This window comes from Neodiprion fabricii, chromosome 2, assembly GCF_021155785.1.
Source record: "Neodiprion fabricii isolate iyNeoFabr1 chromosome 2, iyNeoFabr1.1, whole genome shotgun sequence".
NCBI classification, from domain to species: Eukaryota; Metazoa; Arthropoda; class Insecta; order Hymenoptera; family Diprionidae; genus Neodiprion; species Neodiprion fabricii.
In genome coordinates, this window is record NC_060240.1 from 3,563,768 (window position 1) to 3,577,062 (window position 13,295).

A 13,295-nucleotide genomic window follows, 5' to 3' on the forward strand; every position below is an offset into this window, starting at 1 on the left:
GAATTTGAGTCTTGAACTTTCGCTGCAGCGATCTATGACTGCACCGTCGGTAATGAAGATCCGCGCATCCACGCGTGGGTTGATTAATCACTCTGCATATCAGTTCATTGCTTTGGTCCCCACCTCGTGAATTCTGATCATCACATCGCGGGGGTCAGATAAGAACTGGCAATGAACTAAATATTGCATTGTATTCATTGCAAGGCGAATATACGTATAGCATATACCAACAGATGCATCCGAGAGTCTAGAGTACAATGTACCCGTCGTCGACTGCTCGTTTACACCTGCGGTGCTGATCAGTTTTCGCATGATAATAATATTAGTAATAGTAATAGTAATAATAATAATAACAACAACAACAACAACAACACAAATTACTTCGCTCGCCCCGTACTGTCTATCGATTTCCGTAACAACATGCCGTCTTCGGATGTACGATTAGAAAATGATGGGGAACCTTCGCCATTGCTCCGTGAGTACATGCTCCGTATGATTTAATTTATAGCAATAACAATGTTGAGATACGACGGTTGCATGCAAATATTATCTTGTAATTGTGACACGTTGAGTCACGTGTGAATGATACATATTTTGTTAACCTGCTCGAGGTATAGCTCGAACGCGTTAGAAATTGCGTGGCAAAGATGAGAGGTGAAGAAATTTATTATCGTCAAGCTAGTCATTTGTTTAGCAATTTGTTTGAATAAGTAACTTGATAAATAAACAACGTTCAATCAGCAGTCGTGGCCGAGTGGTTAAGGCGTCTGACTAGAAATCAGATTCCCTCTGGGAGCGTAGGTTCGAGTCCTACCGACTGCGAATGACTTTTTTTAACATTCTTTTTCCCCCAAAATTCCCCTAGGATCGGAACGCTGGTCAAACTCAATTTTTGCGCATCTAGTTCCGAATATATTTTGGTAATTTTTCAACTTTACGTTGTACGCGACATGTAATATACCTAGGATATGGATAATTGTTATGGTGGGGATTCTTTCGTTCATTTGTTTATTTTTCAATTCAAATTTATGCCGCTTTCTCAAGTCGCGACAATCCGTTTCTGGTATAAATCGTTCTACCCCCGGACGGAGACAAAAGAGGGTTTTAAAGAACCGAATGAATAAGTTAGAATAATATTAACGGTCGAGTAGATACTCGAATAATTTGTCTGTATAAGGTATAATATACGAAGAGATTAAGCATTCAAATGACCGGATTTAGCCCGGAGTGCTTCAGGGAATAACGAGTTAACGATTATTGCGATATACATGCGAACGATTTAATTCTGCAGGTCAGTTGAAGATCCGGGATCGGTAAAGGAGCTCAGCTCTCTGGCTCTTTTTGTAATAATTTGTTATACATTACATCATACATTTGCGCTGATGATTTGTTACGCGGAAGAATTCTAACGTCACGTATAACACAGGGCAACAAAAAACAAATTATTTTTCGAGTTTATAAATAAATAAATAAATTTTGATTCCTTACATCGAACAATACCCAAAATCTTCATTTATTACTCATAAAGTTTGCTTTTATCTTTGTTAGCTATCAACCAAAAACTTCAATACTTATTTATTAACATAAAAAAGACAAAAGCAAACTTTACAAGTAATAAACGAAGATTTTGGTTATCATTCGATTCGTAGACTGAAAATTTATATATTCAAATGTTAACACGTGATTAATTATTATTTTTGAATAAAAGTGATTTAAATTCAAAACTGAAATTTGTTTAGTTGCTATTTACAATAAATGTTTGAGAAAATAGATAATTTTTCTTAAAATCCGAAATATGGTTCTAATTTCTACAAAAGCAAACCTAATCTAATAAAAATATTTTTTTCTTACCAGTTACGTGTAAGAAATGAAAATTTGATATCTGTAAACGATACTTAAAATTCTTATTGATCTGGTATTTATTACACTTACCAGAGCCAAACTCGAGCTGTTTATACACATGATATTCCAGGAGCCGGCTGCTTATAAAATATATCATCTGCCGATTGTCGGATTCGTTTATCCCTCTAATTTTTCTTCTACTCCTCCTCTCTACTTCCTCCCCTTTTCTTACGATCGATCAAAAACGAGAAACCGAGGAGAGAGACAGCCGTGACATTGACCAGTAGCGATATTGCCCACAATTAATAACTCGGTAGTACTGAATAGGTGTGTAGGTATAACAATACTACACAACAATCTCTGCAGGAGCCGTGGCTTTCCATCCGCGTTCTCCATGGATGGAGGCATTCTATTGTAACCCAACGTAGGTAGATACACCGCGGTAAATAGACCAATAAGATATCGCTGTTGGGTTATTCGAAGCTATCGCTAGCTGCATAGGAGTCGGGTACCCACACCTGTGAAGTAAACGCTTCGTCGACCACAATCGAATAAATATTTATCTCCTGCACCGTTGACATTGCATTCTTATCATTCCATCAAGTGTCGTAAAACTCTATACGTCACGACTCGATTCCGCAGGATCAGGATGAGTGACGACCGACCCTCGCCGTTATTGTACCCAAGGATCCATCGATCATTAGGTCTCGTCAATCTATGCGGTTATATAAAATTGTACTCGCGGAGTGGAACTCTCTGCACATTTCCCGATCAAATTATCATAGATAGATCTATACGTAAATAAGTTTAACGTACACGCGATTCGCTACGTAACTTTGATATTGCAAACGTGACTGCCAGGCCAAGTTGATTTTATTGATCGATGAAAAGAAATATATCAGACGACTGAATACCGATATCCACATCGTTGTGCGCTATCCTTCGATCCGTTCTTTGTCCAAAGGAAATCGCAGGGACTCCAACAGCGATGAATATTGATAAGTTGCTTCAGGTTCTAGACCAGTATTACGTGCGCCTTGATCTAGGCGCTGATTAGCCTCGAGTGTGCATAATATTGAACACACGGTGTGTAGAATGGAACAGGATTTACCGTAGGGATCTATCGGAAATCTGACCTTATATTTCAGGCGAACGTTCATTAGCTGCTGCTGAGGCTCCATTTGATGTATGGTCGTTGATTCTCAGCAGGATTTTACACCGCGAGAGGTTTATAATAATAGCCCTCGGTGTCCGAAGCGGTGCTCAAGGACTGTACAACGACAAGTTGTAAATATATATATATGTATACATGCCTTTATGCAACGCTCGAATGGATCGCTTTGTTCGTACTTTGCGAATATCAACCTGAAGTAGAATGGAATCGAAGAAAGGATATTCCAGCTGTTTGGAATAGAGCGGTGAGCAGTTTTGCAGACCCGAGATGCGAAATGTTCCGTCCGTGAAAAGTGGACTTGGATTAATACCGATCGACTCGTGCCTACTCGTTATACTGTTTCGAGACTTTCTATGAGAGGAATCGGTCAATCAGATCTACTACCTATATTCAGAAACGGACCATGCCTCATTTCCACCGAGTGAACAGTCCTCGTTCCAATTTTTTTTTATTTTCTCGAAACGAGTATAACTGTTGCATCAGGGTTAAGAGCCAAGTATAGCGTGACGCAGCGGTGTCACGTTTGGGATGAGATAAGGTATTGTACAGATCCGTACGTATAATAATATAATCTGTGGTTATAGACGTAGAGACGTTAGAGCGAGGATAAAAAATCATTATCAGCTTTACAGACTCTTGTTTGTTGCATGTTTATAATCCGTTCTCATGACTGCACTCTGCCGAACGTCAATCGAAGTGTCGTACTATGATCGTAACATATCAGCAGAGCGTTCTCGTCTTACACACCTAATTACACACGAGTAAGTGTTCAGAATTATATTAATATCGATCGCTTATCGGTATTAAAACAGTGTGTTGTTAAACTGTGACCAGTTTTCTAAACTGTTATAAAATTAATACGTCTCAGAAATAGAAAAAAAGAAACAACATTTTTCTTTGATGAAAAATTATCGATCAATTTGTCATTTTCATTACAGTTTCAAGTTTTCATTTTATCCTGTATACAACTGGATGAAATTTCAACTTAAATGTCTGTACAATACATTGAACATGTAACAATTATCTAATTCTCGTGAGGTTGAAAGAAATAAACTTGTAGAGATATCAATGATTTCATTTTTTCTTTTATCGCCTGTAATCGAATCGTGTCAATTCTTTTTTTATTTTCTTTCGTTTTACTCTTTCAAATATTACACCGGAGAAGAGAGAGGGAAAGGTTTCCGGTTATAAATTAATACTACTTCCGGCGTGAGCGATTCGTGCAAAGCAAACCTTGTATAATGTATCTCGAGTAAATTACAACGTTTCGTTTCCGCGGATGGTAAGTGAAATAATGTACGACACATACTAACTTGCAATATGTACAATAAGTACACGGCATTAAAATTACGCAACGTGATCATTTCTCATAATTTGCACTATTGCCAGTCAGTATAATGACAATTCACGGCGTATCCAGCCAACGTGAATCCTATATTATAATATACCGTGCCCCGTATATATAACCACGTCGATATCTTCTTTAGCTGCTGGATATTTCAACTAAAATTCAACAATTCACGAGAGTGGATAGAAACATACTTGTATCAGTGTCTCGTCAGCTTTCTTGCGCGCAAAAACGGATGATCGCGGATCATCGGATCGGATCAACATTCGGCATCGGCATCTGTTTAAATTACAAATATTTGAAAAGTGATCGTCGTATCGCAACGCACCTGAAACGCGAAAAACACGACCTTGATAATAAAATCCATTTATACATGTAAAGAATAGCGATCGCTATTCCTATGATTATATAATATAATATAATATAATATAATATAATATTATTTGGCTGGAGGAGACGAGGAATTTTGCAGTGTATGCTTTTAATGCGTTTTAACCGTCGTGTGCTGCACAAGTTAGTGCTACGGAATACAAGTCCCGGTAAACTATGTCCTACTATGCAGTTCCCACTCGTGAGTATTAAATACGGACAGAAAAAAACCGCCTGCGTTGATAACGATAGGAAAAGCAAAAGTGTGATGAAAGAAAAGAAAAAAAAAAACAGAAAGGAAATTGACGTAGTCAATGCGCGGCGTGTTTTCACTAACAACAATTGTTAATTTCTCTTCTTCGACACCTCGACGTTTACTCTCGGTGCAGAATATCGTCGATATTGTTATACGTGTACCAGTATCTGACAATTATTACCGTACTCACTCCGTTTTAGGAAATAATTACAGCCTATTGCGTAGAATGAATTAATTATAATCTCGAGATTGAGAATCCACATTGCAGTGATTTATGACGTTCTAATTATTTGACACATTAATTTCAATTCTAAACGTCAAAACTCACCGCACGGTAATTGCAAGTGAACTAAATTTCGCATAAATAACGTTGGATAATAATTTTTGTTTTTAACCGGTGTGTAATTCGAGTATCAAAAAACACGACTTTTAAAATCATGCGAACGTTGTATTTATTAATCCCTCTATAAAAACGCGCAGTAGGTCAATTTCGTACAGATTATCCTCCGTCTTAATTTTTTTTTGATTATTTCGTTTTTTTTTTTTTTTTTTGTTGTCGAATGTTAACACCCACATGTATGTATACGATGTACGTTCCTCAGTGAGAATGATAACTCGACTGCGGCCCGCTCGAGTCTTTGCAGAGTATAATAATGTAATAAAATAAACCGGCTGTATGTAATCTAAGTTTATCTCTAGTTCAGTCAACCACGTTACAAAAAATTTCGGCGCCCTCTTCTTATCGACAAGTTTTGTTTCTGTTCTTCCTTCTCCCTCTCCTTCGGTATTCCGTCTGAAAGTATTTTCGTTTCTAATCGCGTATATAAAGTTAGCCCCAAGTCATGGTGTTGATTATCGGTTGATTATAGTCGTATTGAAGTTCTACCCAAACCGCGAGGAAACTGATATAAAGCAGACAATTCAATCAATAACGAATGAATAAAAAATTGCGGTGAAACGCTGGTTAAAAAGTCTGCGTAGTAGGGACAGGAAAACAAGAAAATTCATGCTTTTTTTTTTTTTTACTTCTCGATTTCACACCGCGCTGCAGGAACTGATAGGGAAATAATGGAGGAATTCAATGCTGGAATCGTATGGCCGACGAAGAGCGAGAAGACGGGGAAAAATCATCAAACTGCGAAACTGTGTAAGTTTGGGAAGTTAATTGTCAGCGTAAATTTTACCATTACTTATAAAGCCTTCCAGTTTCTCCGCATCCCGCAGTGTTTCGCTGTTTTTGACAGATACAATTAACAGTATTTACCGGACTTTCTTTATCAGTAAAAACCTGCAAAGTCCCAGCGATAGCGACGCCACTGCTATTTCGACACTTGAGTTTCGTGGGTCAAATCTTTGTTCTTTGTAGACGAGGAATCGTACTGTCAATAGTCCGAGTGAATTCACACGGTGCGTTGCTGCCGAAGAGCTGCCGGTTTTTTCTGCGTAATTAATCTCGCCTCGTGATCGGACTTTCAAGACTTATACGCCAAGAGACCCATGAATATGCGGAAAGTTGTCGCGTCCGTCGGCGAGAAAGGTAAAGAAAAATAAAATACAGCGTAGTATTTCGATTTTTCCGACTTACGGATGAGCAGCTAAAACCCGCGGTATTCGAATTTCGAATCCCGAAGATATCCGCTATTCGAAACTCCCGCGGTTTTCAGTCGTAGAAACTGGTCTGACTGCTTTCTTTTCTCTATCGTAACGCGAATAAACGTTACGGACTTGAAAGATCTGCGTTACAGCTGCTGTTTGATTAAAATCTACGTTTGAGAAATTGTTTAGTCTTCCGGAGTGGACGGACGACTGCCGATGAAGATATAAGACTGCTGTTTTTTTTTTGTTTTTTTTTCTATTCTCCGCTTAGTCAACCGAATTTCGCACAAGTATGAATAACAATCGTGTAATAATATCGTATGTACAAGTTTAATTTCGAAGGTTAGTTGAATGAAAAAAAAAAAAAAATAAAATCCGGTGCTAAATTGTTTCTTAATTTTTTCGTTACTTATGTGTGTTTTTTAAGTACTATATGTTTTGCTTGACGATGCGTGAATTCGGCTGGAAGGTTACAAGTGTCGTTACATACGTGTGTATAGTTATGTAGTCTCGTAGTTTGTTCGTCGGTTATAATTTCTGTGAAAAAAATAGTCAGGCTATCCGGAAGATTTATAAAGTCAGATTTGTGAGCATTGGGAGTAATAGTTTACGGTTTTGTGATCGACTGAAAATCAACGTCACACGATTATTTACACCGTAATTGGTGGGAGAAAATGCGTTTAAGTTTAAGTAAGTACACTTGATTTCATTCAGGTAATCGGAATACATGTATTCGCTGTTTTTAATAGATCAGCATTGATTAATAAAATTTTTAATCAAGCGACGACGACGATAATTCTTAATTATTGTATGTTATCGTGTTGATTTAGTAAAGTTTTATAATACACAACACCTGGGAAACTGTCCTTTATCAATTTACGATACCGCCACGGTGTAAAAGCTGCAGTTATAACTCGTGTTTGATCACAATCCGATGTTGTATCGTTGAAGCGATCTCGGAAGCTTTACCAGATTGATAAAATTACGTAGATACAAAACAAGGGTCCTTTAAAATAAATTCGAATGAAGAGATAATTGGTTATTAAAGGCGATAACGGAGTTCAGATTTCTTTCTCTAATCTCGAAAGTGCTTTGTGTATTCAATCAAATTATTCACGCGCACCGCATATAACCTTCTAAATACAACGACAAATCTTAATCTTGATTCTTGATTATTGATACATGCTGCAAACCGATTTTTTTTTTTCAGGCAGGGAAATGGCGTCTCAGAAATGTGACCCGAAGGAATTGCTTCGGCGCAGGATACCGATCGTCGCATGGCTGCCACTCTACACGTGGAATAAACTATTCCAGGATGCAATGGCCGGTCTCACCGTAGGACTAACTGCGATTCCTCAGGGAATAGCTTATGCAGTTGTTGCCGGACTACCCGCTCAGGTTAGAAAGAGTGAATTACTTATCCCGACATCGATCATGTCCAAAAAGCTCCTTCAAGCTTCGCTACTTGTATCCGCCATGCCGCCATTTTGTTATTAAATTCAATGTAAAAATTGAACGATGTTCTTAAAACTATGAATACCAAAGCCCTCAAACTGAAATTGCTCCAAACGTTTTCATTTTCTTATTAAAAAAAATCCTAAAAATCAGTACACCCCGTAATCCTGCGTCCAGAAATGACGACTTGTTATTCGTTTCGATTTCAGTACGGACTTTACAGCGGTTTTATGGGCTGTTTCGTCTATCTGATACTCGGCTGCAGCAAGGACATCACCATAGGACCAACGGCTATCATGGCTCTTATGGTTCAATCGAGTGTCACGAAGTATGGAGCAGACGGTGCTGTGAGTATAATGTGGGAAAGTTTGTTTCACTCTACGTGGTCTCATAGTCAGTGGTTATCGACGGCGACGAATGTCACTTGTTTCGTTAATTGTCAGTGACAATTGTCAGAAAACAAGTCACACTTTACTCGGTCGGTAAGGACCGACTACAACATCCCCTTAACCGTGAATTTACGCAAATTTTAAACAGGTACTTATGTGCTTCTTGTCCGGCTGCATAATATTCCTACTTGGTATTCTCCACATGGGTTTTTTGGTGGATTTCATAAGCATGCCGGTTATATCCGGCTTCACAAACGCCGCAGCCGTAACAATCGGGTCTTCCCAGCTGAAATCATTGTTGGGAATAACGGTGAGCGGAAGTGGATTCGTCGAATCGATTGTCGGGGTATTTGAGAACATCACGGATACCAGTCTCTGGGATACTTTGCTGGGCGTTGTATCGATCCTCCTGCTTGTCGGACTCAAGGTGAGACAGCTGAAGGGTTGTCCCTTCCTTACCGTTTGCCACGTCTTAAGCGCAAGGTATCGCAGGTCAATATCTCCGACTTGATTTCTTTTGTAATACGTCATAAAAGACTGAAAACTAAGCGACGCGTATTTTTTTTTCATCCGGCATTCAACGATTTAAGGGGGTGGAAACCACCCTACAAAGTAAGGCATGTCAAGGGATGATTTGGCAGTTTCACCCTCAGGAACATAATTATTTCTTAACCAATCCAAATGGGAAAGTTTTCTCATAACGAGAAGTGAAAAGTGTAATTTTCTCAAATGAAAAAAAAAAACTGCCCCAAACGCCCCATGACACGCCTTACTTTGGAGGGTGGTTTCACCCCCTTAAAGTGTTTAATGGCAGATGAAAAGAGAAAAGACGTATCGCTTAGTATTTAGTCTACCGTAACATATTACAAAAGAAATTAAATCGGAGAGGTCGACCTTGCATGGTACCTTCTTTGTTAGATCGCGAGCGCTTTTCTCGTTGATCACGTACATTCTTTCTACCGTGTCTCCCGTGATGGTTTCTTTTCTTTTTTCTTTTTTACTTTTCACGACTGGAGCAAGAAACAGGCTCCGCCACAGCGACGACCCGAAACCAATTAAACGAGGGTGGCGCGGGTCGAAAAAATCGGTCATAAATTTCCAGCGCTTTCCTAACGCCGTCCGTACAACGGCCTAGTTTCAGGATCCAACAGGTGGCGTCGACGGGGTGTAAAAACGGCGGACCAATTGCTAATACACAGTATTTTTTGCGCAGCCGCGTCCATAGTAGTCCGAAGATTTGATTCCCATTATCTCAAATTAACACCCCGGAATTTTTTTGCGCGGCAGAACCTTCCCGGAAATCGTAGTGGAAACTTTTGGAGGAAGACTATGTGGGTCATCTGCTTGGCGCGGAATGCCGTTGTCGTTATTCTCGCCGCCCTAGTCGCCTACCTTCTCTACCTCAATGACCTCCAGCCGTTTAAACTTACCGGAAAAATTACCGAGGGCCTTCCACCCTTTGTTCCACCCCCCTTCTCGATCACCTACAACAATCAGACGAGCGATTTCCCAACAATCGTCACGGGATTTGGGAGCAGCCTGATCTCCCTGCCGCTTATAGCCGTACTCGAGAACATCGCAATCGCGAAGACCTTCGGTGAGTTGATCAAAGCTTGATTAAGATAAGCGACGGTTTACATTTCTTCAACAATTCAAAATTGGTATTTACACTCTCTTCCCAGCCAAGGGACGTCCCTTGGATGCCACCCAGGAAATGACCGCTCTTGGAGTCTGCAACATCCTCGGCAGCTTTTTTCGCTCCATGCCGGTTACCGGAAGCTTCACTCGGACGGCTGTCAACAATGCGTCAGGAGTCCAAACGCAAATGGGGGGCGTCGTCACCGGCGCCCTGATCCTACTGGCCTGTGGAGTCCTCACTTCGACCTTCGAGTTCATTCCAAAGTCCAGCCTCGCTGCGGTCATCATCGTCGCCATGTACTATATGCTGGATTTCGAGACGTTCAGGGTACTCTGGAGGACTAAGAGTGAGTTCGAAGCTTGCACGTTTGTTCGACTAGGTACCCGCGGATTCCTGATCCTTTGCTTCGCCATCGATCGATACTTCCGTAAAAAGTGTTCCATGTCCACCTTCAATGTTCGATCGTCTCGTTGATCAATTGTGTATACCTTTTATGTATACACCATTACACAAAAAATTGACGATCAAATGTATTTTTTACGAGGAACTTCGGCTTTTTAACGGCGTATGGCGTCGGGTCGATAAATCGATTTGTCCTAGATGTATGAGGAAGGAGGTAAACCTTTAAACGTACTTCAACCGCAAACGCATACGTTCACCTTTCCATTTCACCATTGTGACTGAGTCTGCTATTGAAGGGTCCTCCATACTCTGTCGGCCTTAATTGCCGGCCAGTTCATTTACCGATTAGGTACCTAGATACCGGGAAATTACGGGTCAACGAGCTTTCGAATAAATTGTTCGATGTACGCGGTATTGACCGACCTCTATAATCCTGATCGCTATCGAGTAGTCCACTCGCGATTTCGAACACAGCGTTGGCTGATTAGACAGGTGAAATTGTCGCGCTGAAAAACCGGAATAAACCTCATGTTCTCAGAGATCGATTTGATGCCGTTGACGGTGACGCTGGTCTCCTGTGTTTTCCTGAGCCTCGAGGACGGGATGATTATTGGAATTGTGGTAAACCTCGTGCTACTCTTATACTTTACGGCTCGTCCGGGAGTTCTGGTCCAGGAAGAAACGGTCGACGGCATCAGTATACTGATAATAACGCCGAGGCAATCCCTGAGTTTTCCAGCGGCCGAATATCTGCGGGAGCAAGTTATCTACAGGCAAGTCTTATCATATGGTCTCAATTTTACTTATCCTTCAAAAGTACTGGAGACTATCCTTGAATTTTTCTTATGCCCTGGAAATATTATATTTTTAATGTCCTTGAATAACTTGAAAATGTCTTGTAATTCGTTACAGATTTTTTACTCGACACCATGTTTAATCTCTGTTACACTCGCTGCACTAAACGGTAGTCCACGAACGATTAGTACGGGAAACTTTTCGAGACTTTCGTAACAAGATTCCACCCTCCGATTGTCGTACAAGTTTCAATTTTATTTTACTGAGTTCGTTCCCATTTCGACTGGATAGCATGAACTCCGTATAGCCTTGTGGCTTATCCCCGAATCGGATCTCCTCTCAATTTCCATAGCTTGCATAGAAATACCAAATATATAAGCTTGCGCTTTTCGAAATTTATACTACGATTTGAATTCACGTACGGATATCGAATCGGTACCAAGAGGTCGGAGGTGAAGTTTCCGTAGGTTCATTCACCTCGTCGATGTTTATAATCTCGTTTCGAGAGACTAGCGATGGTTGTGATACCACGTGGTCAACTCGGCTCATGTCAACATCCACGATCTTTCACACAGGTGCAAATTGAGCGGGGAAACTCTTCCGGTTGTTCTGGACGGTCGTCACGTGTATCGAATCGACGCAACGGTAGCGAAGAATCTTAAGTACCTTCAGACCGATCTCGAGTCCAGGAAGCAGATGCTGATATTCTGGAACTGGAGTCCAGAGGTTCGGCAAACCCTCGAAAGCTACGACAGGTCGCTTGCCCAACAGTTCAGAACCGAACGGACGTTGGACGGGATGTTTGTTGTCCAAGGTAATCGAACCGTTTTATACTGCGTTACGTGCAGCGTGATGAGTCCGACTTAGGACGGAGACCTCGTTTCTGACTTCTGTCCTACCCATGATAAAGAGTCACTTGTTAATTCATCTACTCTACAACCATCGTCTGTTTACCGCAATGCGTTAATCAACGCTTGTGGTCAACGTTTCAGTAACTCACTGTCGGTCAGTTCGTGACATAATTCGCCCTAGAAAGCGCGCAGTTTCCAGGCTCGTTACTGTATACGCAGGATGCGGTCAGCCTCTTTTTGCGTCGTATTCGCCCTCATAGTCATTCTTAATGACTTGAATAAAATGCAGCGTTTATTTTCAGCAGAAATCAACGCGGTTCGAACGGAATGAAACGTTGCATTAACGACGATCGTGATTTAGAGAACAAAGTATTTCTGTGCAACTGAAACCTGATTGTCAGATAAGTTCATACTTCTGTCGCCTTGAAAGTTACAAGGAATAATATGGAGGCACCATGACGCACCTATCGGTCAATCAGTTTCGTGCATTTCCTACATCGCAACACGGTTCGAACTTCTAACCGATACCTAAAGTTTAATTGTTGTGGTAATTGATTGTACATATTTACTAATAAAGTATCGTCTCTTGTGTTTTACCTTTATTTGTAATTTTCTTATCTTTTCGCAACTTGCAGGTTTTAGACACGGTATAAAAGTCGCTTTCCTCTTTCTTTTGGCAACCGGATTTTACATTAAGATTAAGCTGGTTCGCGGCACCCTGGATGTTCGAATTCCCCAAAAAGTATTTCACTGATTACCAAACCCAATCCTCGAGTCGTTTAAGCCTATTACTTCTGACAAGGGTGAAAGATTTTCGACTCGAAACGCCAAACCCGTACTTCTAAACCTCTCCTGAATCAGGCTTTTCGTATACAGATGCGCATGAAAGGATTTGGCGGCAATTATGCTGGTGGGCGGAGGAATGTAGATAGTTGTATCGCCTCGAGGGTTAACAAGTCACCGACGCGTATATTATCTCCATCTGAAATGCCAGTGCTTAAGTGTGTATTCCGAGATAAATCGTACAGAGGAAAGCGTCCAGACCTAATCGCGGGAAAGAGTGATTATTCACATAATTTGCCTCTTGAGTTTGTTTTCTGTCTGCGTTTGCTGGCAAATAATATGTATACCTCCAGCACTTGATGAAAATTGCTGTATAATATTATATAAGTTGAGCAT

At 40.6% G+C, this 13,295-nt stretch overlaps 2 protein-coding genes and 1 non-coding gene across 14 annotated transcripts in view; 2 read left to right on the top strand and 1 right to left on the bottom strand.

Annotated features, from left to right (window-relative positions):
• The window catches only part of LOC124176277 (sodium-independent sulfate anion transporter-like), a 23,004-nt gene extending 20,845 nt beyond the window's left edge, over window positions 1–2,159 (bottom strand). Inside the window, exon 1 of the mRNA XM_046557347.1 lies at window positions 1,933–2,159. The gene's annotated coding sequence lies outside the window, so the exon portion shown is untranslated. The remainder of the gene's footprint in view (window positions 1–1,932) is intronic.
• Window positions 1–12,712, top strand: part of LOC124176278 (sodium-independent sulfate anion transporter-like) — a 14,720-nt gene extending 2,008 nt beyond the window's left edge. The window contains exons 1-10 of one of the 12 annotated variants that reach the window (XM_046557349.1): window positions 230–475; window positions 6,041–6,136; window positions 7,796–7,983; window positions 8,250–8,387; window positions 8,578–8,856; window positions 9,717–10,026; window positions 10,112–10,414; window positions 11,009–11,243; window positions 11,841–12,079; window positions 12,419–12,712. In XM_046557349.1, the coding sequence (XP_046413305.1) occupies window positions 421–475; window positions 6,041–6,136; window positions 7,796–7,983; window positions 8,250–8,387; window positions 8,578–8,856; window positions 9,717–10,026; window positions 10,112–10,414; window positions 11,009–11,243; window positions 11,841–12,079; window positions 12,419–12,447 (1,872 nt within the window). In that variant the 5' untranslated portion in view covers window positions 230–420 and the 3' untranslated portion in view covers window positions 12,448–12,712. Of the gene's footprint in view, window positions 1–229; window positions 476–3,701; window positions 3,778–4,279; window positions 4,299–4,797; window positions 4,936–6,040; window positions 6,137–6,355; window positions 6,527–6,890; window positions 6,928–6,955; window positions 7,276–7,795; window positions 7,984–8,249; window positions 8,388–8,577; window positions 8,857–9,716; window positions 10,027–10,111; window positions 10,415–11,008; window positions 11,244–11,840; window positions 12,080–12,418 lie in introns of those variants that run through there. The other 11 variants (XM_046557350.1, XM_046557352.1, XM_046557351.1 and 8 more) reach the window with 11 other exon arrangements.
• Trnas-aga lies at window positions 741–822 on the top strand. Its single transcript has one exon. It is a non-coding gene; the product is annotated as a tRNA-Ser (tRNA).
• Window positions 12,713–13,295: the final 583 nt, after the last annotated feature.